Below are 27,133 nucleotides of genomic sequence, written 5' to 3' on the forward strand. Positions count from 1 at the left end.
ATCTTTCTCTTGAAATCAAGTATTATATTAGTTGACCACCTTCAGTTTTGGATCTCGACTGTCTAAAATTATATCTATCTGACGTTGATTGCAATATTGTCCCATTTAAAGTTTGTATATAATAAAACAAGATTAACACATTAAAAGTACAGTTTTATTTAAAAATTAATTAGTAACAGACGTCACCAATCAAATAAAATTAAATATAATCAAAATTTAAAAAAAATCACAAAATGACAAGACCTAACCTATAAAAACATTATATTTACATAGGTACTTACAAGTATAAATTAACTTATTTTCTACATTGGTTAGTATCCTACACCATAAATCAGAGCAGTAAACAGCAGATCTGGTACTTGGGAAACTATCGTTCAGGCGTTCAACAAGGATCTGTATTGAATCCGTTATTAAATAACTATTTTAACGTTGAATACTATCATTACACTCGAGTAATTTTCTCACAGTAGGCATGGAACAAGTAGATTAAATCTTTCAGTACGGTAAATAAATATATTGATTAGCTAAGCTATATCGTATTTGATATCCATTCCTTACCCACAACCAGGCTTTTTTGTTCTATAACGCAAAACACGAGTAGTTAAGAAAAATTTCAGCGTGTGTTGACGACTTCCGCATATTCGCTTTCGTCCAACAGCATGTCCTTGTCTCCCCAGCCCCAGAAATGTTCCTGATCCTTTTCCTTGGAAAAGCGATGGCTTCCATCTCCAGCTCTTAATATTCTTCTTTTGACTATTTCCAATGGTACTTTCTTCCTGTCAGATGCCCAACCTTGAAACAAACAGAGAACACATTAGTATTTCTTTATTTTAAACTGTTAGTAATTCGTGGTGGATTTCAATGGATGTAGGAAATATTAAAAATAGGAAAATATTGGACTAAATTAAATAAGTACATTCCATAAACTGGGTACCTCCAAAATTAGTCGACGATTCGGCGGTGGAAGTACATTCTTAAATAACTAATCACATTTTATAAAGTTTCAAATACATTTCTGAAGATGCCCGTAGTAGGGTGAAATTTATTTGCACTTCATGAATAGCGGAATAATGTTGAAAATTTGTTATTATTACTAGAATGGAATAGTTACATAGTCTTATGCTTTGCATGGTATACAAATTAATTTAAATATTTTATTCAAGTTTTCCTTGTCAATACGATCAACTGAATCTGAACAACCTTGAAAATCAATGAATTTATAAAAAAAGATAAAACATCTACCAAACTGACCATGAAATTAGAACTGCATTTCAGATAAAACGTGTGTTATTATGTATGTAGTATATATTTTCTTGGTTCAAGGGCCCCATCATTTTTCACTTTCATCGATTCCTAACTGCCCGTAGCCAGTGGGACTATGATATACACCATTATTGTGTGGTTGAAGGGGATAGGGGTATGAAGGAGATGGAGAGGAGGGAGGTTAGTTGAGGGTGGTTGAAAGTTGGTTCTGGTTGATTTCCCCACCCAGGTTAGGCGTTTGAATTTGAGAATACTCATATAGACGTAAAGCACGGTGGGAAGAGGTGCCGGTTGTAAGTCCTTTCTTTCTATTGTTTATAATAATAATATTTATTTTATTTATTTATTGCATCTCACTATCCATAAAACACTTTTTTTTTCGCATAAAAATCAACCTCACTAGGACTGAGCCTGTATCGAGGTTAACAATTTACACTATAGTGAAGCAAACATAAGAGTAATCACAAACATAAATTAATTCTACATACAAACACAAAATATTTCAAAATTAAAGAAAAAAATAAGTATTAGATGTGTTACCAGATGGGTAATTTGACAGTATATTGTAACAATATTTGAACCATAACTAATCATTATTCAAAAGAAGAAGCAAAGTAAATAATAAAGACAGATAGGGTGACATTCAGTTTTTAGTAAATGGGACTTATATAAAATCTTATTATTTAAGAAAGGACAAGGATGAAAAAATATTAAGACAATTGTCTGTCAATACAAAAATCTTAATTAATTTTTTAAATTTAACTAAGGAATTGGTAGACTTAATATGATTTGGAAGAATATTAAACATAATTGGTGCCTGATGTAAATAATTTCTTTGACCAAAAGAAGTTTTAGTATGCACAGCCACAAAGTTCAATGTAGAGCTAATTCTAGTTGTCCGCATTTGTTGTGTTCTTTCAGCAAATTTAATATTGATAAAAAATCGACAAAGTATTTGAGTGATATATAGCTGTTTTATACACATAACATTACATTCCTTATAAAGTAGTTTGGATGGATAACAGAATTTTTTTTTGTACATTACTTTAAGGATCAATTTTTGAGTAATATTTAGTGGTTCAACATTGGACTTTAGACATGATCCCCAGCATACTATGTTATCACATTGTTTGCGGGAGACGCTTAAAAGCGTCTTTTGCGTACTGTTGGTAGAGAGCGGGAGACGCTCAAAAGCGTTTTTCGTATTTCTACACTATTGGTAAAGCGCGGGAGACGCCAAAATGCGTTGTAGGTACACTTAGAGTAACAATATATTACGAGTAACGTATGATGTTGGTTACTCTGTGAAGTAAAAATTATGCGTCAGCTCTCGTGACACGTGTACTAGGTACCTGGAAATTCGTGGAATTGGGTCGGGTGGCCGGCCGACTGTGGTCATAAAACATGCACTTGAAATAAAATAACTGTAAGATTAATGTTTCGTTTTTTTTTTAAATCTTTATATTTCTTCAGTGTTAAAGCGATATTGTTTCGTTCAAGACGTTCTCTATTTTATTTTCTGTCTACATTCGGCTTTAAAAATTTCGTACAAAGTATTTGTGTGCTGTGCTCGAAAATTTATTTGTTACATATTTGTTACATAAAAAGGGATATTATTTCATAAAAAATACCCTTTAAAATGGACTACGGTAATGATAATCGATTACAATAAATATATGAAAGGCCAATAGACCTAGCAGACCAATATCTTTCGTATTATTCTATTTTACGAAAAACCACCAAATGGACAAAAAGGCTAGCGATGTATATAATAAATTGTGCATTATTCAACTGATTTGTTGTGTACAACTCCGTAAAAGAAAGGAAAATAAAATATAAACATTTTTTTAAGGAAATCGCAGAGCACTGGGTGGCTGATCAGATTTCGTCAGATAATAGTCAAGACCCGGAACCAACACCATCAACATCTGGTATCCGAAAAAAATCTTCAAAATCTGATCCTCCAGGAAGACTATCGATGGATATGCGAAAATATATATTGGAAAAGATTGAAGGCCCTGGTAAAAATAAGAATCTGCGAAAGCGATGTCGTGTGTGCGCGGTACACAAAATACTTAGCGAAACCCGGTACATGTGTAAATTCTATGATAGACCTTTACATGAAGGGAATTGTTTCCAACGATTTCATACTTTCAAACAATATTAGTGTTTAGTGGTGTGTATTTAAAAAAATATATATACTATGTTGAATGTGCATAAAATGACTAAATAGACAATACGACAAAAGCGCAGTTTTTTCAATTTTTAAAAATTTAAACTTATATATCGTAATTGTTTCTTCAAAAATATAAAAAAAATTGTGACCAGATCATAATAAAGAAATTTGAATAAGGTAAAATACTGAAAATTTTATTTAAATTTGATCAATAGTTCAGAAGTTATAGCTATTTTACACGAAACGGAATTTTGCGCGCGAACATGATAAAAATTGCCCGCTTTACGGCGTAGATTGATTAAAAAACCCCCCGCAAACATTGTGTTATAAGAAAGTCGAGATTGGACTAAGGCAAAATAGACAGTTTTTAATTTCTCTTTGTCCAATATGTGTCGCAGTTCTTTAAAAATAAATGTAAGTCTCCTGATATTTTTTGTTAACATATCGATATGGTCATTCCATCTTAAAAATTTATCAATCTTTACACCTAGATACATGATACAATCTACACTTTCCAAGGGTTGGCAATTACAATTTAGCAGACAATTATGTATAATTAGATTATGAGTGCCAGAAGGCTGACTTTTTGATGATATACTAAATGTCACATATTTAGTTTTTATTGTATTCAAAGTTAAGATGTTATTATTCAGCCAACTCTTTACTGCTCTTAATCCTAAGTCACATTTGTTAAAAGCATCTCTCCAGGTTTTACCCTCAAATATTAAAGCAGTATCGTCTGCAAAACTAACAATGTTACCTGGAATATCTAAATTACACAAATCATTAATGTAGATTAAAAACAATATTGGTCCAAGCACACTACCTTGCGGAACCCCAAAAGAGATTGGTTTGCTATTGCTTAAATGATTATTTATCTCTACTTGTTGCGTTCTATCACTTAGATAGGATGTGAACCAGCCTAGTGCTGTATTATGAATGCCAAGAGAAGATAATTTTTTGAGGAGTAATCCATGGGACACCGTATCAAATGCCTTTGATAGATCTAAGAACACAGCCAAAGCTTTGTTTCCATAGTCTAACGCACTAATGACTTTGGACAATACCCTCAACACTGCATCACTTGTTCCTATATTCTCTCTGAAACCAAACTGATTGCTATTATGTGTTTTATTATCTTTTTTTTTGTGTAACAAATAGATATAATGATATCCTCACTGGGATCTCCCGTGCTGAGGATTTCATTTACTTATGTATAATTTAATTATAAGAAAATTAATATTACATCAAAGTTACTAATAAATTTAATTATGAACAAATATCATGAAATATATATATATATATTTTTTTAATAATTTTAAAATAAGTAAGATGTTTTTTTTATATATATTAATATATGAAGTGTTTTTTGGTATAGTTATATATATGAAATGTTTTTTGGTATAGTTCAGTTGATTCTGTTTTAGTCTGTGTTTGATGTCAGTAAATTTTCTATTTCAGATCTTCCTATGTTAAGTATCCAGCTTTTTATTTCAGATTTAAATGTTAAAGTATGAGAGAATAAAAGCCTTTTAGAAATAGGATTATAAATTAAACTTACCGATGGCACAGAAAGTGTCAATGAATCTCGTGGTGAGGTTGAATTGTTTCACTCCTATCTCAGAGGATGAGTAGTCCCAAGGGAAGGAATGGTGGTAGTTGTGCCAGCCCTCGCCCACGGTGATAAAATTGAAAATTATGTTCTCCGTTCCAGCTTCATTTCTGTATAACAAAACTACCAATTGATAACATTTAAAGAGTGACAATTGTATTGATTTGACTGTGACTAACAACCTTAATAGTGGTCTCCAACAGTTGGCAAGCGATCCTTATCTCTAAATATTACTTATTATAAACTTGTCTGAAATTGAGAATATCTGTGGATTGGAGACGGCCGGATTTAATTAGACATTAATTTATTTAAGAAAATGCACTTTGTATTGAAAACTTACAATTCGACAGTATGACATAACTTTAAATAACTTAAGACACACATATTGTATCTAAGCACGAACAATAAGAATTGATTGAATTTAAGATGAACCCCATAAATACACGAAAGCGAAGTAACTCTGCCGACTTCTTGTGTATTATAAAGAAGAATTATTGAATCCTCAAATTGAGATGGTCTTCTATAAAATTACTAAGTTAGGATTTTTTTAAAGTGTTCTCCCAAAACGAATGTACAGTTTAACATCTCATGTAGTTACATCTTGTATACCTTACGATTAATTTCGCAATAATTGGATTCTATACAGATTCCAAGTTATGTGGAAACGATAATTCACAGCTATTGCTACAACTTTAGAAGGTTCAGAGATGGTGTGAAGAGTCAAAATTAAAACATTTATTCACAATTCTTGATAAAGTATTTTAGATAAAATACGTTTTCAAGAATTTCGGTCTAAAATTATAATAATTAAAGCTGTTATGTTTGCATAAGTAATCAAATACCACAAAGAGGTAACATAAACAAAATAATGGCCGTGACACGAGCGTAATTTTATTATCAACAGCATTCTAAAATTGTACACCACGAGGACATATAAATCTAGAAAAACTAATTTTACAGTGTCAAGGATGAACTATTGTAGTGATAAAACTTAATGATATTCCAGTTGGTAAAAACACTTTCAATTTAATATCTAATTTTTGCCAAACAAGCTCCGTTCTGACTTAAGAGGCGTTCGATGCATGACTTAGACAAGTGCAATCAAATTTCAAGCAATAGTTGAACACTAACGCAAAGGCTCGAAATAATATTACAGTTACAACCGATTTCGTTTGCTCTTTTGACTACAATTTTTTGTTGTCGTTAGTTGAGAACTGCCTCGAACGAGCGTGGTGGGCGGACAATCACGCATGAATGACGTACGTGCACCTTAGTGCATATCGTGATAAAAAGAACAAGTCGACAAGGCATTCTTTTTGGATATTCGTCTTTGACACTTAAAATTAAAGACATCAAGAAATAAGACAATTTAATGTTCGAAGTCTGGGTTGCGTTGATGGCTTAGAATCTAAGAATACGTGTTATACAATAATTGTTAAATATTTGAATCGTCACTGCACACATTTTATACTTAAAGCAGCCTTACGCCAAAAACTAGTACAAATATTGAGTTATTGGTGTATATGCTTCTTTTACCACGATAAAACAAGAGATCTCACACAATACGCTTCTTCTCATGCAACGATGATAGAAATATGGTGAAAAATTTAAATAAAGTTACCGCTATATTCGTCAGATTCTTACTAACGACGGCCTTCATACCTAACATACCTTAAAGCTAGTCGAATGTGTTTGGATCTATGCATGCATGTAAATTTATATACGGCTTTCTTACGACATCACATACATCATACACAATATACTCTATCTAAGGCAGAGTTTTCTGGTGAGGTAAATAGTTATTATATCGATTTTTCATGCGGTGTTACACAATGACTCACTATTGCACGGTTTCTGCCTAGGAACCGTTAATGGTGATGTCCTTGACACCTTGTCAAAAGCTTGTCAACGTCACAAAGGCTAGGTCGTGCCGGCATTTCAATACAAATATGATTTTTTATGACATCATTCGCATCACACAAGAAACATCTTTTCTAGTGCATATCGTTCTTAATTAGTTGTGTTTAAGTATTAGAATATATTATATTAAAATGGGTACTTTTGCATACTTGTCATAAGGCCTCATTCCAAAGGCGTGGGCTCCACTATTGATGAACCAGGTAGCATTTGAAGTGATGGCGTACCTCATGCAGCAGCAGTACCAAGACACGGTGAGAACTTCACCCCAGAAGTACCAGGGGATAATGGTTGGCAGAATGAAACATACCAAGGGCGCGATGATATTGTAGTACCTGAAAAACACATAAAAGATATTGGATGAATTCCCTAAGACTGCTTGCTGATTATTGCATATTGAAATATTATTGACATCCGCCTAGTAATGAATTGGTACACATGACACAAAGCCACTGTTGCGCAACAGAAACAAAGTCGGAAATAAAACCGATCCCTGTGGGACGCCAGAATTTATTGAATGTGAAGAAGAGGTGAAACCGTCAGCAATCCTCTGAACCGACCTAACCATAACAAAAATTGGCAACCCACGTACACAAGGCTATGAGAAGTTACTACGTAATAGGGTAGCTTTTGACAAGACCTCGGTGCCAAACATGTTCAAATGCCTTGGAAAGATCCATTGTGACCGTATTGGGTCTCATTAAAAAATTACATGACAAGAATAGAAAGTACGTTTGTATGATATATGAACCAGTAGAAAATATCAAACAGGTCATAAAACTTGGAGATCTTTTTAGGTAACGCAATTATCTTTTAAAATTATGCTACCATTTCCACCATGCATCTTGAACAAAAGATAACAAGCCACATTCTTTGTTTCGTATTTTTCAATTATTCTCTCATAGCAGGCTCCTGATTATAAAAAATATTTCGTATTCGTTTATACTTACTTCGTCTGCCACATAACGATTGAATCACTCTCGATGTCGGCCATGCTAATGGTCTTTCCTTTCTCCAGTACATCGGGATGCTTGGTAATTAGTAACCAACCGATATGGGCGTAGAAAAATCCCCTTAAAGAGTTCTGAGGATCAGCATCGCTTTCACTGAACTTATGGTGTGTTCTGAAAATAAAAACAAGCAATTGAAAAAAAGCTATTAAGGATTAAAAAAAATGTATTTAATGAACATAATTGAAGAGAAGTTCGGTGGTGGATTTGGATAACCGGGATATCCTGCAAACGAGCGAATCAAAGTTTGAATCTCGGTCACACAGTTTCATAACATTTAATTTAGGAGGCGGGTATGGGTCCGCCGCCTCCAGAACCATTTATTGGATAATCAAACCTCTGCCGTAGGTCACCCCAAGTGGTTCGCTACGTTTGGTGACTTAGCAGGACTTGCCCGGGTTCATGGGGTACGATTTGTCCGGGTCTTAGCGACGGATGTGTTTGCACCAGCTGCGTAGCAGGACGGATCAGAAGAGACTGTTTGAGGGAAAAACTTTGACCTGTCCATGAAAACTCATTTGAAATATTGCCTTGCTCCAAAGTGGGAGGGATGGATTCAAACGTCCGTCACTCCTGGACTCACTGACCTCCCGTTTCCTAACCACCCCTCATACCTATTTTCTTTCCAAAATTTCCATTCCTTAAAAAGACCCTTCACACAGCATCTTAAAAGATGCCTCCTGTGTGTAGCTAATACAAAAAAATAACGAAGCTTCAATGATTAATATGAGCTCTAAAAAGTTTACATTAATTGAAATTAAAAAAAATATATAGTAAGTTCCTTCTCAAATATTTAGCATTCTTTGAATGTTGCAAGCATCTTGATCAGTTATTGTTAACGACATGATGTTACCACCAGGTCTTAATATCGATAGGTTTGATATTAATCATTAATGTATGCAAATTCGAAGCTGGTTACGCCTGTCTTCTTATCGATTAACATATTTTTATAAGAGAGTTTTTTTAAATAGAGTTCTGAATAGATACAAATAATTATGTCAGTATTGTACGGGGCTTTTTGTATAATAGTGGGTCAAGTATGTTTCCCGTTGTTAATCCTAGAACAGCGGTCGTCAAACTGTCGACCAAAAGCATGCTTTTTTACATTTTTCTACTTGAACAACGAGTGATTGAGGTTGTCCCCTACAACTGAATTTAATATTTTTAATATATATAACAGAGAAAAACAGATAGAATATTTTGAATTTTTGGTAAATATTGAAGATTTAAGTCATTAAAATGTTGATCTTCACCTCAGTTAAACGAAAACTTCCTAGATCACAAGACCGGGACACTCATTCAAAGCAGCCTCGTAACTTGTATGGGATTTTACAAAATCTTTTGTCTTTAATCTTTATTTTTTCAAAATATTTTAACTTTAACCTTTTTTTTTGTAAAATCCCATACAAGTTAGGAGGCTGATTTGATTCAGTATCCCAGCCTTGTGATCCAGGAGGTTTTGGTTAAACAGGGTACATTCTAATTTCATTTTATCTTATTCTGAGATATGAGGTGTCAAAATTTGCAAAGACAATTTTTTCATAATCGGTTTACCGATTTCTGATTTTGAGATTGAATCTTGTGTAGAGAATTTTAGTTTAACATATTTTAAAGGCAAATATGACGTATATTTACCATTTTAGAACATACCTAAATATGCAGATAGAACCATAAGCAACAAGCATATTAAAAAAAATAAAAATAATTTTACATATTACAATTTAAGGTTTTACTCATTCAGTTATTCCCAAAATTAAAAGTACTTGTTTATTTGTTTAATACCATTTAACATTTTTAGAAAGTGGGTTACATATTTGTGTAAATACTAATTGGCAATAAAAAAGAACCTACCCACACCTAAGCGTAGTTTTGAACCGTATAGTTTAAAAAATGCTTTAAAATTTTATTTCTGAAGAATATATTACTGTGATTTATTTTAATAAAAAGTTATGTGTATATGTCAAATATTTTATACCGATAACGTTCGGTTCGCATCGAAAAATGGGGTTGAATCCTTTGCAGGCACAGCTTACAACTTTTAATTTTTTTAATATAATGGTGGACCATTTTCAGGACATTTGTAGTAGTGTTTAATATTTTGACTTTCGTTAAAAGTTTCTCAATAAAGCTAGCGTGAAATCTTGCTTATTGAGTTTGGTCACCACTGTCACAGACTTTGAGTATATTTTTCTTTCGCTAGGCTAATGACATTATTTGAGTGCTATGAAATCGGTTACAGGTTGTGACATATGAGTCGTTTGTTTTTTACCTGTGGTCTCTGATCCATTTGCGAATATCACCTTGGTTGGCGATAGCATGCGCCACCACCAAGATCAGTCTCAGCTGCCATACAGCCTTGTAGGCTTTGTGGGACCACAGCCTGTGGGAACCTGCTGTTACTCCCATGCCGGCGAAAAGGCCATATAACCAAGCTATAATTATCATAAAACAAAACATTATAATTATTTTGAATGATTAACTAATGTTTAAGAGACGAAGGTTTTATATGCACAGTACAAAGGATGACATATTATTTTTATGCATTATTAGCCTGAAACACCTTTATGAAATGAAAAAATCTTCCGAGAACACGCAGCCTTTTGACTACCTTCAGGTGCTCTACCAATTGATTAATTAAACTAATATCAAACAGTATTAAGTTATAATTGCTAGCTCCCAAGATAAGAGGAAAATCTGAGTTGATGGGTCTTAATGACCAGTGCTATTTTGGTAATTGGTCGGGTTCTGGAACGCTGATTTCGTGAAGAAGTCTTATTACAGACCCTTATGAAGCATGATATATTTGCAATTATTAGGGTTGAAATTACTTTAAATCTGTTAATGATATATTGATTTGGGTTTGAGCCTAGTTTGATAATATAATTTGTCACTAGAACGTAATGTATATTAATCTTTATAACGTACATACAAAACAGACAAAATATTCAAAAAGAAAAATGATAATAAGCACACAATTTTATAATATTATCAACACAAGGGCGCTTTACGCTTCTGTTTCCGTAAATTTAATTTTATTTCATTATGGTTTGGTAATTAATGTCATTTGCTTTATTGTAGGGCACTGATAGAATTTTGATAGAATAGAACGAAGACGTTGAATAATGCGACTCCTTGTGATGACAAGCACACTTCCTTTCCTTTTATTATACGAGTAATTAAATCACATGGACGCTCAGGTCGCAAGCTGTTTATTGCAGAGTTAGAAAATTTGGCGGACAAAATCCTATTTTGCATATGCATACAGGAAAACAGGAGTAATTGCGTAGTGAAGTTCACAATGAAGTTCAAGTTACCCTTTTTAAATTATATATATTTATACTAAATTTAAAAGTGCTACTGGCCAACATTAAGAATATTTTTTCTAGTGATTTTGGTTGATACAAGTATAACATTCTTATATATATACTAATTAAGATTTAACATAAAAGCACATAATAATGACAATTAAAGCGTTTTTTCTTCACGAAGAAAACAGTATTGCCAATTTATTATAAATCTCTTCAAATAATCCGGTAACAAGGGGATTGCAGGCCGTTTCCCCATAAACTTTTAGTATAATATTTTGGAACATGTGTCCATGCACCAGAATTACAATACCTTAATTATATACAATGACGAAATGCGAAAATATTAAATTTTTACTGAAAACGTGCTCCCACATAGTGAAAATTCGTTCGAATTTAACTAAAAGTTTACTAGGAAACCGAAAGATTCATTCGTTAAAGGCCTGCAATCCCGTTTTTAACCGGATTACAAATAATTTGAAGATATTCTTAATAAGATTGAAATATTTTTGAATACAATTTTTTTCTCCGAGTACGTTTGATATCACAAAAGAATATCGCCCATTTTGGAAACGTGATTCGCCATAGATGATGTGAGAAGTGAATTCGATACATTTTTCATAGTAAAACGGTTGCGAGAGAAGCTTCCGGAACGCTGTTCCGGTGCGCTCCGCTTGAAAAATAGCACTGAACACAATTTGTGTTTTCTTTTTTCACTATTCTGTCCAGCACTTATTTACACAATTGCAAAAAATTCATTGTGTAAAAATCGCACGTATTGACGAGGTCTTAAATTGTAAATTGATTTGCGTAGCATAATATAGCCGCAAGTAAGCAAATTATTATTTTCAAGGTTACTATTTTAAAAAGTGTAATATTTTAGCAGCTACTGTGAAGTTTAAATAATGGCTCACATGGGACATCTTACGTATATTAAATGAAATATTTTAGCATAATGTCGCAATTACAATAAGAAATTTAAAAAAATGCTATATTAAAACTCAATGCCGTGTAAAATTAGGCTATAAAAGACGAAGATGAATAAACAAGTTAATTAAATGACTGATTCAAGAGTTGGTATTACTGCCTATTATTATTATTATTTGTATTTCTCTCAGTTTTGATACCATTGAAACTTCGGACATGACCTCAAAAATTGCTAAAGGTTAAGATTTTTTCTGATTCGTTAACCGGTTGTGAATTTTCTCATGCAGTATACCGAAGTTTTATTCCTAGTCTAAATAATCACGAGCTCACATATCAAAGGGAAAGTGTTTTTTTTTTCATAAAAAAACTTAAATAAATATTTGAGGCCAAAATATCTAACACAGATCCTAGGTTCGATTCCCAGTTGCGACCATTTCCTTTTAATGTTTCTGAGTCTGTTTTGTATCATGTTTCAATTGAATTTATTAGCATTATCTTCTCATTTAATGAATAACAATATATTGATGGATTTAACCTTCAAAAGATAATAAAAAAGTTATTCCATTAAAATGAAACATACATTTAAAAAGGCAAAGGCAAGACAACATAATGTATTATTGTAGTTTCTGCATATTTTTAATCGAAGGTATGGAGCGAAGCCGAGCAGATCCTTCAAACTTTTTTGGTCTTTTTAAATTTCAATGTCAAAGATGTATAAACTAACGATCATTAAAGTGAGCAATAACTTTTAAAAATACTGATAGCTAGGGAGAACTGCAGAATTCTGCGGCGGTAGTTTAAGAAACATTGGATATCATAGATGGAAAGGTATATTATCACATAAATAGATTTTTAATTCAAATTAATTAAATCTGGTTATTAGTAGAACCTCGGTTTTTCTTGTATTTTGGTAGCCTTGATATTTTTTATTAGGTTTGTTGAATGAAAAGTCCTAGATTGAATCGTAAAGTGACATGGGCCAGCATTAAGAATATTATTTATAGTGATTTCAGTTGATACAAGTATAACATTCTTCTAATGATTGCAGTTGATACAAGTATAACGTTCTTCTAGTGATTTCAGTTGATACAAGTATAAAATTCTTCTAGCGATTTTAGTTGATACAAGTATAACATTATTTTATTGATTTCAGTTGATACAAGCAAAACATTCATCTAGTTGATACTTAGTTATGTTCTTTATACTTGTTGAAACACTGAACAGAAGTATTATATTCAACAAAAAAATTAAAAATAAACTGTGACGATGTGCCACCAAACATAAGCATTATTTAGTTATGTGATTCCCTATTCTGTTTTGATTGAAAGTTTAAAAAAATCATTCCGTACATGGGTACTTTCGGAAACAGGCTTAACTTTTGGTATCGTTTCATAATAAAACAAATTTTTTGTGATATTTTTTTAATGAAAAAATATTTTCTCTATGTTTGTGTTGTTTGTCGGCAGGATCATAGAGGAAAATAAATTAATTAGCTACGAAAGAACGTAAGTGCAGAGATGCGAAATGGAAAAGTCAATTTAATTATGGTATCAATTATCATCGTTTCAAAATCAACAAGAAAGTAATTCATTCCGGAAAATTCTCCATAATAACAACGTTAAATATTACACTAAAAAGTGGACATGAAAAACGCTTAGGACGGGTTATTCACAGAATTTGAACATTTTGTCGAATTTCAGAGCCAAATTCAAAGTTTTGTGAACGTCCTATTCAATTTCTGTTATCACATCATTATGGGCCAGATGTAACTGAAATAATAACAGAACTTGAAGAAAGACCTCAAGTTTGTACATAAAGGAGAAAGTCAGTGAAATCAAATTCAGGACCCACAAAGAAACGAAATGAAACCAGTTTGATCCCTGAAGACCACCTGTCAAAGCAGTAGACCTGCGCGTATAAAAATGACGATAGTTATTTAACTTTCAATCTCGTTTCTCACGATACTTGGTAATATGAAATGATCGTACGATTTATAGGTACATTACACTAGTTGACGTGTACCCGGCGTTGCTCTTAGTTGAGTTTTGAGGTTGTGAAATCTAGTGAAAAAATATAATTGTATAGTAAGTATTTTTTTCCATTCAAATGTCTTTCGCGAGCATCCTCGATTTCTTCTACCGTTCACTTCCACGACATACAGGGGGTATTTCACTATCTCTGATTATGTTCTGACTAAGCACTAATCCGCGGATTAGTAATTTTTTTGTTTTAACTATATCTGAATAACGCTAACGCTCGGGTTAAAGTTCGATTTGACTAATCAGTGCTCGAACCTCACGTTAGGCGCTATTCCTCGAATCAAAGATGGCGTCAAAACATTCCGAGTTTGACAGCGGAGAAGTGAGTCGAATTTTGTTGCGAATTATTATGGATACCGAGGTTTTTGATTTACAGAAGCAGGTGAAAGGGCGGCGATGCGAAGGCCACGAGTTTTAAGAGCTCGAATGAATTTGAATGCTTGTATGATCCATCCTGAATTATTTGATTGTGTTCAAAATAAGAAACAATGTATTAATTCGACACGAATCTATCTAAAATGACCTGATAATCAACATAACATAACCAAAAAAATGCACACTTTGCGGTGTGCGGACTGTGACGCATGACAGGCGTGGCAGTAGATGGGGTAACTGCAAACATTTTGCGATGTTGCCAGACTATTTCGAGTGTTATCTATCCGGAAACTCGGCAACAATGGTGAAACGGTCGCCGTTGAATAACGAAGTTATTCTAATCTTTAAAGCCAGCCAACGGCTAGCTAGTCAGATATTTAGCCCGACATAGTGAAATACCCCCACACTTTCGTAACACACCTTTCTTCATTCATCTCTTAAGCCTCATTTTACTACACATAATTATTTGATGTCTTCCTAAGACTACCTTTGTCTATCTTATACCAAATTGTTACTAATAAAAAACTACACTACATCGACTTTTATTCGATTCCGAATCTTTTTACTGTGCAGAGATAATGTGTTAAGGCGAAGCTTAGTGCTAAATCACTATTTTGATCAATCTTTTTAACGAATTGGTGTACGTTATTAATACCAAAAAATATGCTTTAGATAAATTGAAAGTTTTAATATCGTTTCGCTAAAGTAGAATACCAATAATTTTGGACGCTTAGATGGTTTGGGCATGTAGAGCGAATGAGCGAAGAAAGGAGTGTAAGGAGAATATACGATGCAAATGTGAATGGTAGCAGAAGTCGGGGACGCCCGAGGAAGACATGGCACGACCAAGTGAATCAGATACTTGAGTCGGGCCATGTCAAGAGTCAGAACAATAGAAGAGTATGTATGAGACGATGTATGAATGTGAATGAGGCAAGGAGTGTGCCAAGACCGAGTTGTTTGGCGGTCCGTCCTCTCTGCCTACCCCTGCGGGGAAACGGCGTGATGGTTAGTTAGTTAGTTAGTTTTTTTTTAGAATACCAATAAAAAATAAATTATTCAATTAAAAATATAAATTAAACTTCTAAAATAAATATTTTTTCAATTGAAATGTATGAACGCATGGGAAAAAACTTAAAAAAATACAGTATTATAGCTAAGATTATCGGTGACAGTTTCACTTGATTAACTTTTTTGCTTTCTTATAAAATTATTTACAAAATTATAAAAAAACAGTTTTGTGCTTGAAATCGAACGTTTCTATACTCCGTTTGTCAAGCGATTTTAATGCCTATTACCTACAATATTAGGTATACCAAGAATATATACATTTTTGGCTTGTAGCTTCCTCTTAAGTCTCGATCAGTCGTCTCTGACTTCTTCTACTACTCTAAACACTCCTGGCGCTAATAAGAACAAACTTTGAAGTTTTCATCGCAATCAGAATGATATAGGAACGCGTACGTGACAAACAAATAAACATTCATTTTAATATATACGAGTATAGAAACATTATAGTTGAAAGAAAGTTGAAGTACTTACTGAATGCAATTGTTGGCCATTTGGCAGCAAAGCAATGGACATAAAAGCAATATCCAAAAATCAAATGGATGTAGGCATATACAAAGATGTTCAGCCATTTATAAGAAAACCTGAAAAAATACATGTAATAAATTTGTCAGTTGAGAAACCAAATGAAAAGTGTTGTAAAATTGTGGATCATCATTATGAAAGGGTATTTCAGCAAAATACATTTACAAAAGTATTTAAAAATAATATTAAATTAATATCAAGGAAGCAAATTCCACTGGTAAAAATGAATGATTTGTGTAAACATATTATTTATAACAAAGGTATTCTTAAATCGAAAAGAAACAACAAACAAACTATGTAAATCAGAAGTATTATTTTTATAAGCAATAATTGTTCGCCTGAAACACTCATCCACATTGAAAAAATCTCCTGATAAAAAATACATGACGCCAACGGGACTCGAACCCGTGTCCATTCGATTTCCGGTCGAAAGCTCTGACCACTGAGCTATGGGGGCTTATTTCTTACCCGAGAAAATAGTCAATATATGCTAGTGTTTCATTCAACAATTACTGCTTTTTACATTTTTTTTTTTTTTTTTTTTACACGGGTTCGAGTCCCGTTGGCGTCATGTATTTTTTATCAGGAGATTTTTTCAATGTGGATGAGTGTTTCAGGCGAACAATTATTGCTTATAAAAATAATTGTTATCCTTTGTGCTATGCATAAATAAAATCTTGTCTTTAAAACATTAATTTATCAAAAAAATAATAATTAAATCAGAAGTATAGTATAATACGATTAAAACGCACTGTTTGTTTGGTACAACTGAATTTGTTGATGCTGACGTCACCAGTCACAGAACTCAGTCCGCAAGTCAATATTTCGTTGTGGTTTTGTACGGATCTTGATCCAATGAAACTCAGGTTTCGTTTGCGAAAATTTCATTGTTGGCAGAATTGAAACATTATTTAGGACCTAAATAAGAAAAACTGGATGGAAAATCACGGACATCGGTTAGATTCGTGAGACATTTAAATAATCTTCCCAGAGTTGACACGGAGATGGTTATTTTATTCTGTACAATACTGACTGATTCTGGAATTTCGTGGAATGCAACCTTCTTAGTAAGAACATCATCTTATCACTTGCGTAAAATCATCGTTTGCTATAAAATTCACTTTTGAAATTTTCTTTACAAATATATCGATTGTATTTCTGAATTGGTTTTAGCATCCAAGGATTTAAAAATACATATTATTACAGTCGTCATGATCGGTGTATTATAAACACCAGTTTTTTTTGTTGTTTGTTTTTGGGGTGTTATGCCGTGTTGCGCTAACTCCTTCTTTAGCCGACGTTTCGGACAGCGTTGCAGTGTCCATCATCAGGGCAGATCCGGTAGATCCGAAGATGTGTAAATTACCAGTTTTTTGTTTAGACGTAATACGATGCAATTTTTCGTAGTGTTCGAATTCTTAACACCGAAACATTGTTTATCAGATGCTGTCGCGAATGTATTTTTGCACTTTGGTAGAATACAATAACAGTAGTGATGAGAAGCTGACATTTTACCTAGTGTTATTCAATATTAAAATCGGTTCTCGATTCTTGACGCCGTCATTTAAAATACAGTGCCTGTTGAAATAAAACGTAGGATATTTGTGACTGGTGACTCATGCAACCACACATAATACGCTGCATCGAAAACTTTGAGCAGTATAAAATATACCTATTGTGCTTCCATGAAAAAAGAAACATGTCTACTGAGGTATAAAAAACACAAATGTGTCAACAATTATGTTAAATTTGTAAATGAAAAGGTTCTGTTCAACCGCAGTAGTAAAGAAGGGTCCACCATTCACAAAGCAACTTATTGATACGACAATATTGCCACACTACAGCTGTAACAAGGCTAGGCTTTGTGCTTTACAATGTTCTTAATTATTCAAAGGAAACTCGGCTTTGTGACAAATTTATGTTATTGAAAAACATTTATTTTTCATGTCTATGATTCTACGAATTCATAATTTACAGGTTTTTTTTACTACTCGAGCTTTTTTTTGACAGTATACATAATTGACATTTATTGTTTTATTTTAAATTATATTGTTACATCGAAAACGTATCTGCTTTGTGTGAAAAGTAATGACTCTCCCTAATATAGATTAATTAGACTTTATGAAGAGAGTTAGATTACAGTTAAAAATAATAGTAATAATGAATAATAACTGTATTAAAAAAAAGGAACTTTGTTTTTGGCTTACGATTCCTGTCATTGAACTTAGTACATTTGTTCGTATGTTTAGACGAAGTTTTAACTAAGTTACATAACAATAAATTATGTACTAGTTCTGGCGAAAAATCGTACGTGACGTCATCGTTTAAGTATCTTCTGTCTTTTAAGTTTTCAAACAAGACGCGCGAGAAGAAAGATAAGGAACGTCGTTGACATCCTGGAACTAGCTTAGTAATATTGGGTACGGGCAATAAGTAAGAAGTTATACAACAAAATTGCATAAGATATCAATATATTATTTCAAAAATATCATAATGAGCATTATTTTGGAAAAATGTTTATGGCATAGGACGGGTTGTTTCACAGGATTAAACAATCTTATTTAAAATTTATTTTCAAGTTCTGTACAAGTTCCTTTGAAGTTCAGTTATTATATCATTGCGGTCCAGTTGTTTCACAAAACTGAAGTAATAACAAGACTTGAATATAATAGTAAAGGGTCTTCACAGAACTTAAAAGTGAACTTTTTAATTTGATGAATTGTTGAAATTCTGTGATAAAAACGTTAACGTTACGTAGAACGGGGAAAGGATACAATCGGTGTTAACGTATTTCACTAAAAAACATATTTCAAGAGTTGAAAATAGTGTCTTGACTAGAGATTGATAAGAATGCGCTAATAAATTGAATGCCAAAGTGTGCACTAAAAGGTCAAAATGAACAATGCTTGAAATATACAAAATAAATAAGAAAATGTGAAAAACATAATTGTTTTTCTAAATCAATTATATGCTTTGTGTACGGAGAAAAATTATCCAGTTAAAAAGTAACAGCATGCCAACTTCCTGATAAAATATAAGTCATTCAGAATATATCGTGAATACGTGTTCTTTTCCTAATACATAATCATGACGGAATGCGACAATATCAGTATGTACGTATGTTCCGCCGTCCTCATAAAACATTCGCTTTTGACTGATACTTTGTTAGGAACTCTTTCGATTCTTTTGTTACAGGCCTGAAGTCCCATTTTTAACAGGAAAACGAATATTTGACCAGATTTTTTTTTATAAATTAACAGTATTTCATATCAGTAAGTTTTCTCCGTGTGTGAATACAATCCGAACACGAAACCTCCGGAGTCAAAAGTATCCTCTTCGTTATGAAGGCTGACTTATAAGATATTTAAATAATCAAAAAGGCTAGTTTTTAAATTTAAAAGTTTAATGGTATTTGAAATAAGTAATTGTTATGGTTGTGTTCGTGAGAGCAACTGCATATAATAATTAGATATTAATTAATGAAACCTAAATAGGTACAATGATTCAATCAGTGGGATGAGACGTAAGAAACAAACAGGTTTTATAAGTAAAAATAAAACTTACGTATATTTTTTGTGGATGTAGATTTTTTCTTTCTTCTCCGAGAACTCTTGTGGGGCAGACACTACAGCAGCGGGGATGATTTCTTTGGGTTGTCTTTTGACTTGTTCTGTTAGCCTGGTAGCTTCCGACATCACCATATTGTTGGCAGCCTCCATCATCATGCCTGGGGGAGCCATTTTTAACTATTGAATCTGAAATAAAAATAATTATTGTCAACAAATTATTACTAGCAGTAATTATTAGCCCAAAACAACCATATCAATTGAAAAAAATTCAATTGGTAGAGCAGCTGACTGGCAATCAAAAGGTTGCGGGTTAAATTGGTAGAGCAGCTGACTGGCAATCAAAAGGTTGCGGGTTAAATTGGTAGACCAGCTGACCGGCAGTCAAAAGGTTTCTGGTTCAATTGGTAGAGCGGCTGACCGGCAGTCAAAAGGTTGCGGGTTCAATTGGTAGAGCAGCTGACTGGCAATCAAAAGGTTGCGGGTTCAATTGGTAGAGCAGCTGACTGGCAATCAAAAGGTTGCGGGTTCAATTGGTAGAGCAGCTGACCGGCAATCAAAAGGTTGCGGGTTCAATTCCCGGAAGATTTTTTATGTTTGTATGGCTGTTTCAGGCTAATAATTACTGCTTGTCATAAATTGTTACCCTTTATGCTATTCATAGAAAACCTTGTCTATAAAAAATTAGTTTATCATTTAAAAAATATATATTATTGTAAATCTTAAACAAACACTGTTACGTAATAAAACACATTCACGGAATTTTAGGCATTCTGGCATTGACACTGGTGTTAAACAAGTTATTTTATGCCTTTTGCATATTTCGTACAAGTTTTTTTTAATCTTACGATTTCGTTGTCAATATTTCTATTTTTGATACTGACAATATTCATGGTGGAATTCCGTTATAATGATTTATTGAAACAATTTAAAACTTTTTCTCACTTTCGTATTTTTTATGTTTAACCGTTATCTTAGAAAAGGGAAAAAAAATGTTTAATATATCATCATAATTCTGATGTTACATGGGAGCATTATTGTCATAGTAATTTTGTTAAATAATTAAGTGGTGACGTCTCGCTTAGAAGGCCTCCTTGGCTTTCAGTGGTTACGATTCTCGGCCACGAATCCGGAGGTGATGGGTTCAAATCCGGCTTGCACAAAAAACTTCATTTAATCAATTTTTTCTGCACGTTTCATAGTGGTAGATATTTTTAATATCACCCTCGTGAATGACCACCTTTTGGAATCGAAACCTTGCTTGAAATGGCTTTAGCCTATTTGATTACCAGATCTGAATAGACAGATACTTTAGCACCTTCCTCCTCCCCATCTATTTGTCTTCCTCACTACCTTTGGGGATACTGTAGTCTCAATGGCTCTAGACGGGAGCAGTTGGGACTCTTATGCAGTACTCACATAAAAAAACAGCCAGCAAAATCTCAAATCATAAATATCCAAAAATGTATATTATGAACAGTTTTTTTATGTAACAGATTGACAATTTTTGTTATATATTTTTTTCGGACGCCTTTCGTAAATATATTTTGTTTTTATACAGTTTTCTTATAAATTTCAATATTTTATATTATAGGTTCTGTCACAAGGAGAAAATCTATAATAAGTTTATTTTGGATATTTTTAATTATTTATTTATTGCTTTACATAAATCACAATTTTTCACAAAAAAATCAACCTCACTAGAGCTAGGCCTCTATCGAGGTTAACAATTTACATTTGAGTGAAGCGAACGTAAATACAAACGAAAAATATTTCAAAGAGAAAAAAAAAATTACATGAGTGGCCAGATGGATACTTGGATGGACATTTGGCGGACAGTGTATTGAACAATATTTGAACCATAAATAATCATTAATATTCCCAAGAAGAGCAAGGTAAATATGAAGACAGTTCGGGTGACTACTCTGTTTTAAGGAAATGGGACTACCTATAAAATCTTATTATTTAAGAAACGATAAGTATGAAAAAATATCAAAGTAAACTTTGTCAACACAAACATTTTAAAAATTTATACTACACATGTAAAAACTGATATAAATATAAAAACTAATATATCTATTTTTCTACTAAATATCATATGTAGTTCTGCTACATATAATATTTAGCAGAACTACATATAATATTTAGTAAAAATCTATACTACACATGTACAAACTGATGTAAATATAAAAACTAATATATCTATTTTTCTACTAAATATTATATGTAGTTCTGCTACATCAGATTGACTAAGCACTGAAGCTAGTTTTTGTAGTTATTTCAATAAGACGAGACAATACCCTAAAATAAAGCCAGAATCTTAACGACGTAAGTGAAACAGTCGCGCACAAAACTATGCGACGCGCGGTCCTGGTGTATTGGAGAGACTTGCGGTTGAATTTGTCATATCAAATCTATATAAAGTGGGAATCTTAACAAAAAGTGATGAAGTCGTGTAAAAACAATATAGGGCGCGGCTCAGCGTAATGGACGGACCTACGATCGATTTTGCCATAGAAAATGCAACTTTTCGTGGTGTTTATTTTAATTATTCCTGATGAACGTATTACTAAATTCTTAAAAGTTTCTTGAAAGGTCCTTTGGGAAGTTACTAATTTAGTGTCTAAAAAAATTACATCTGGTTCTTACTGCTAGCTTTATAGTTGAAAAATGTTTTTTAAAATTTTCAAACCGTTTTACATAAAATATTTTGATTGTGAGGTATGTTTTTATTAATCTTAAAAATAAATAACTCACATCCATAGGGATCTATCTAAAAACATCAAAGATTTTAGCAATACGTTCATCAGAAAGATTTTAGCAATACGTTCATCAGAAATATTTTAGCAATACGTTCATCAGAAATATTTTAGCAATACGTTCATCAGAAATATTTTAGCAATACGTTCATCAGAAATATTTTAGCAATACGTTCATCAGAAATATTTAAAATTAGAGCATCGATCAAACCTCCTTTATTCGTTTTAATGTCGCCTTAAAAGTTTAACAGTACCAAATGAATACTTTGTTTGCTTCGTTGAAAACCACATTTGTTGTAAATTGCTTGCAATACGAATGTATTGAACATAATAAATGCGTCTTATGTCACTAGGAGACACATAAGTTATGAGTGTTTGTTAGGTACACATGATAAATAGCTTAGACAAATAAATAAAATATGTTTTAAGACGTTTTCAAGTTGCGCATTGAATGATACTTGAATATATTATTTTATGCTTTGGTTCTTATTATTTACAGAACCTTCCATTATGGAATCTATACGTAATGTGGACCAAGCTTCTGAATGTCAACGTCACGTCAAACATCAAAAATAGTTAAGAATCATTATAAAAACTTTGTTTGATAAATTGCTTATATTTATATGAAGATTTTAAATATACTATGCAACGGATTTTTAATAGAGTTTTCACTATCATTTAAAGATTTTTTTCCAAAAGGTTTATATATAAAATACATGCATATTATATTGATAGAAAGTAGAGAAAAGTCAAGCAATGTCGGAAGAATTTCAACCGGTGTTACCTAAAATAATTTGTCTGGTGTAGATTTTTAATGCAAGTAGCGTGAAAATTTTAAGAAAATAAAATTTATGGCACTCAACACGTTAAATGTATGATCAAATTCTGTACTAATATTTGGCTATGTAATATGTTAATACTTAAAGAAAGTTTCCGTGTATAGATGTGTTACATTTCTAAGATAAGCAAATTATATAATTGCGTTGGTCAATAAGTATTGAGAAATATGCACCTAAAACTCTTCTGACGAAAATCAATGACCTTAACCCGATTTAGCATTACGTTATATAGAATAGGTACCAAATTATAGTTTTATGCTTAAAACAATTTTTTTAAATAATAATCCGATTAGAAAAGCAGATTATATGTTTTCAGCATGCTTTACTTAAACTGACGTGCATTTAAATGGCGAATTCTTACAAAAAGGCCGCAAAAGGCGGTGGTTTATTAAAAAATAGCTGTAAAAAGGCTTTTTTATGTGAAACTTTACAAGAGTTACAGCTACTCCCAACCGTCTAGAGATAATAAGCCATGGCATCAGTATTTGGAATATGTTGTGAGACTGAAGGTAGTTGGGAGGTGAAGACGATGGGGAAGAGAAAGGTGGGGAAGTATCAGGGTATTAAGATCTCATCATCTAACACGGCCAAAGCCAGTTCAAGCAACGTTACAATACTGAATGGTGGTCATACACCAGGGTGATACTGAGAGTATCTTCCGCTCTAGAATGTGCCGCATATATACTACATATTACATATAAAATGAGAACTTTGTGAAATAACATCAAATAATCAAATAAAATTTACTTGCGCACGCCGGAATTTAAACCCGCGGAGGCCTTCGCGGCTGTTATGTATTAAAAAAGTATCTGTAAAAAATGGTCATTCTGTCTAAAAAAAAAGTTGTTGTGTCTTAAAGAAGTAGCAGCAAAAAAACCTGTTATATTTAAAAAAAGTAGCTCTAAAAAAAGGCTGTTCTGTCTTTAAAAAAAAAACTGTAAAAAAGGCTGTGGTGTAGGTGTAAAAAAGTTTTTGGCGAGGTAATTCATAAAGTTTTAAAAAAAAACTTCTTAAAAGTTGTGACTTTAGTGGTTATTTGTGAATCACCGGACACTAACTATTAAAGAGTGAACTAATACTCAATAACACGCTTTAATTGCGTAGGATTTACACAATTAAATGCATGTACGTACCTCGTTTCTGATTATTGACCAACAATAAAGCTATACCTATTTTTTTTTAAATTTGTTGATTCATAAAGTATTATGACTCGAACCCGGTGAAATATTAAAAAAATATTGAAAGTATCTTTCACATAAAAGATAGTATATCTTAATATAACTTTTTAGTTACATTGTAATAAATTTTCCTACTTTCTAATAAATATAACACTACAACAGCTCCTACTAGGGCAGGAAGAGTGGATAGAACGTCGCATAATTTTGTATTGGAACATACTACTTATTAAGTCACCCTAAATTTTTGTTTCTAAAACCTGCTGAAATATTTTTTAATAAAAAGGTATTTTTCCCTTATTTCAACTGCAAAGAAATAAAGGTTCAAAGTAGTTATGGTGTTGTGTATTATCGATGCACAGTATAGTCTTTGTTTTATGGTAATAGATGTCTTCTCGCTAGCTAGGCCAAAAAGGCGAAAACCATATTTTTTCACGCGAACGTGTCCATCCAGGGTTTCCCTTGACTTTTTCCACCGACTTGCAGATCGTAGATACGCATATATATATAAATTTTTTAGAAGCTTTTCTAAACAAAACGTTGCGTGGATATCATAAATATTATAAACTATCAACAATTAAAAATTTATGTTATCTGACATTATGGAACTAAGGCGGATTTACTTTGTCCAATGTCTTAAATTTATATACACTCGTCCTTATAATTTCTGTAAAAATCCAAATCATTCTAGCCAGAGACACAACATATGCATGTACACAGTGCCTCACTGCAAAACTAGGCTAGCCCAAAGACACATTAACTATATTGGCCCAAAATTGTTTAATTCCTTGCCGAATTCCATCAAGATGTGCCAAAACCTAAACTCGTATAAAATCTGGAATTGAGAGAATTTTTTCTATAAATTATACTACGAATATGATAATATGTTACCATCTAAATTAAAAAAAGTCTAACTTCTTTTTAAACTGTTTTTTTATTAAATACGCAAAAATTACTATATGTACTATATATATTTTTTTCTTTATTCATATTTCTTTTTTCATTTAAACCATAGATAATGTAACCACCACTGTTTTGAATACAAACCTTATAATGCCCACGCACAGGCTTCGCCTTTGTGGGATTTTTTTTGTTACTGCCTTATATTTTATATAATTTATATATGTACCTGTATGTATCAAAATTTGCCAATAAAAAAAAAAAAAAAAAAATTGGTCACTGTCAAAATAATCCAGTGCCTATTTACGAACATATTTAAAAAAATACAAACTGTTAATATAAACAATCACAACACAGACAACATAAACGACACTGAACGAATTTAAAACCGTTAAAAAAATTTAAAATTATATATTTTGGGTAAGTACCTAATATTTAACAGTTAACTATCTCAGCTCACTTGTTGACTTGAACTGATGTATTGATATATTGTAGTTATCCGTATGACTGTTAGAGCCGCACTGACGAGTGTCCCGATTCGGTCGGCACTCTTATTGAGAGATATATTATGTGCCATATATAATATATACTCAAGCAGACTCCAAAGATCGCAATCAACTTTTCGTTCAACAACTCCACCGACGAAATGGGTAGTCACATTTTTTAAACAGTATTTAAATCATCTTTTTTCACGTAAAATTAAAAACAATTAAAGCTGCTTTTGAAGTACGAAGCTTGTACATGTCGATAGTAAATTATTGTCTGTTCAAGCAAGAATTTTTTTCATTGTTTGTTTTTCATTTACCCACTTTCAATATGATGGAAGAGCGTATGGAACGCGCTGGTACATTAAATTAACATCTTATTTAGCAACTCCCGGCATCGAATATTATTGTTAACTAATTAATCCAGGAATAATGTATAATATTTTAGGACTTAGCCTAGGAACCAGTAGCTTTGGTAGTTGTAGAATCACAGCATCAAATAGATTTCAGTAAGAAATAATGTTTTTGAAAAGTTATCGATTTATATAAAATACCCGATTATGCTAAAAAATTCAAAATTTTTCATATTAGATATTTACATAATATGTGTTGAGTTGGATTTCATTTGATATGCTTAGTTTTATTCGGGGGCTTGAAATTTCATTCGGTCATACACTATTATATGTAAATTGATTGCACATAAAGAGGTCTTATGCAATGGAGGTGTTGCGAGAAGAAAATTTGTTAAGATGACTGTTATTTAAAAACTAACTGCTTTTGCAGTTAATCATCAGTAAAGCGTTGGTGTAAACCGTGCATGTACTGTTTATTTTTACGGAAATAAATTGTTACTTTCTTTTTATGAAAGCGTTATTAAAAAAAACATTACACAAAAGGAAAATGTTGAATTTTCGTTCTTTTGGAGCAACAAGGCAGATTCAAAGTTTAAATCCCAAATAAAATATTAAAAGGATGAGTTGTTTCACAGAATTTGAACAATTTGTCAAATTTGAAAGTTAATATTCAAGTTCTATGAAGTTGCTATTCAAATTCTGTTTTTAATTAAGTTCTGTGGAACAACTGACCCATGATAATATAATAACAGATTTTGAATAAAATCTTCTCAGAACTTGAAAATTAGCTTTGAAATTGGATGAATTGTTCAAATTCTGTAAAACAACCCGTCCTAACA

The 27,133-nt window shown here is 32.3% G+C and overlaps 2 protein-coding genes across 2 annotated transcripts in view; one reads left to right on the forward strand and one right to left on the reverse strand.

The window, feature by feature from the left end:
* The window catches only part of LOC149420833 (acyl-CoA Delta-9 desaturase-like), a 190,219-nt gene that overhangs the window by 37,106 nt on the left and 125,980 nt on the right, over nt 1-27,133 (forward strand). The gene's annotated exons all lie outside the window — the stretch shown is intronic.
* Nucleotides 133-25,999, reverse strand: LOC149420834 (acyl-CoA Delta-9 desaturase-like). The gene is made up of 8 exons (XM_089635236.1): nt 25,885-25,999; nt 19,782-19,972; nt 16,167-16,276; nt 10,248-10,410; nt 7,919-8,092; nt 7,121-7,303; nt 5,001-5,161; nt 133-792 (listed from the first exon to the last, which is right to left on the reverse strand). Exons 2-8 carry the CDS (start codon nt 19,955-19,957, stop codon nt 614-616), a joined length of 1,146 nt encoding a protein of 381 aa, XP_089491362.1. The 5' UTR covers nt 19,958-19,972; nt 25,885-25,999; the 3' UTR covers nt 133-613.

This window comes from Hesperophylax consimilis, chromosome 9 (genome assembly GCF_061612785.1).
Source record: "Hesperophylax consimilis isolate HC1 chromosome 9, BYU_Hcon_1.0, whole genome shotgun sequence".
NCBI classification, from domain to species: Eukaryota; Metazoa; Arthropoda; class Insecta; order Trichoptera; family Limnephilidae; genus Hesperophylax; species Hesperophylax consimilis.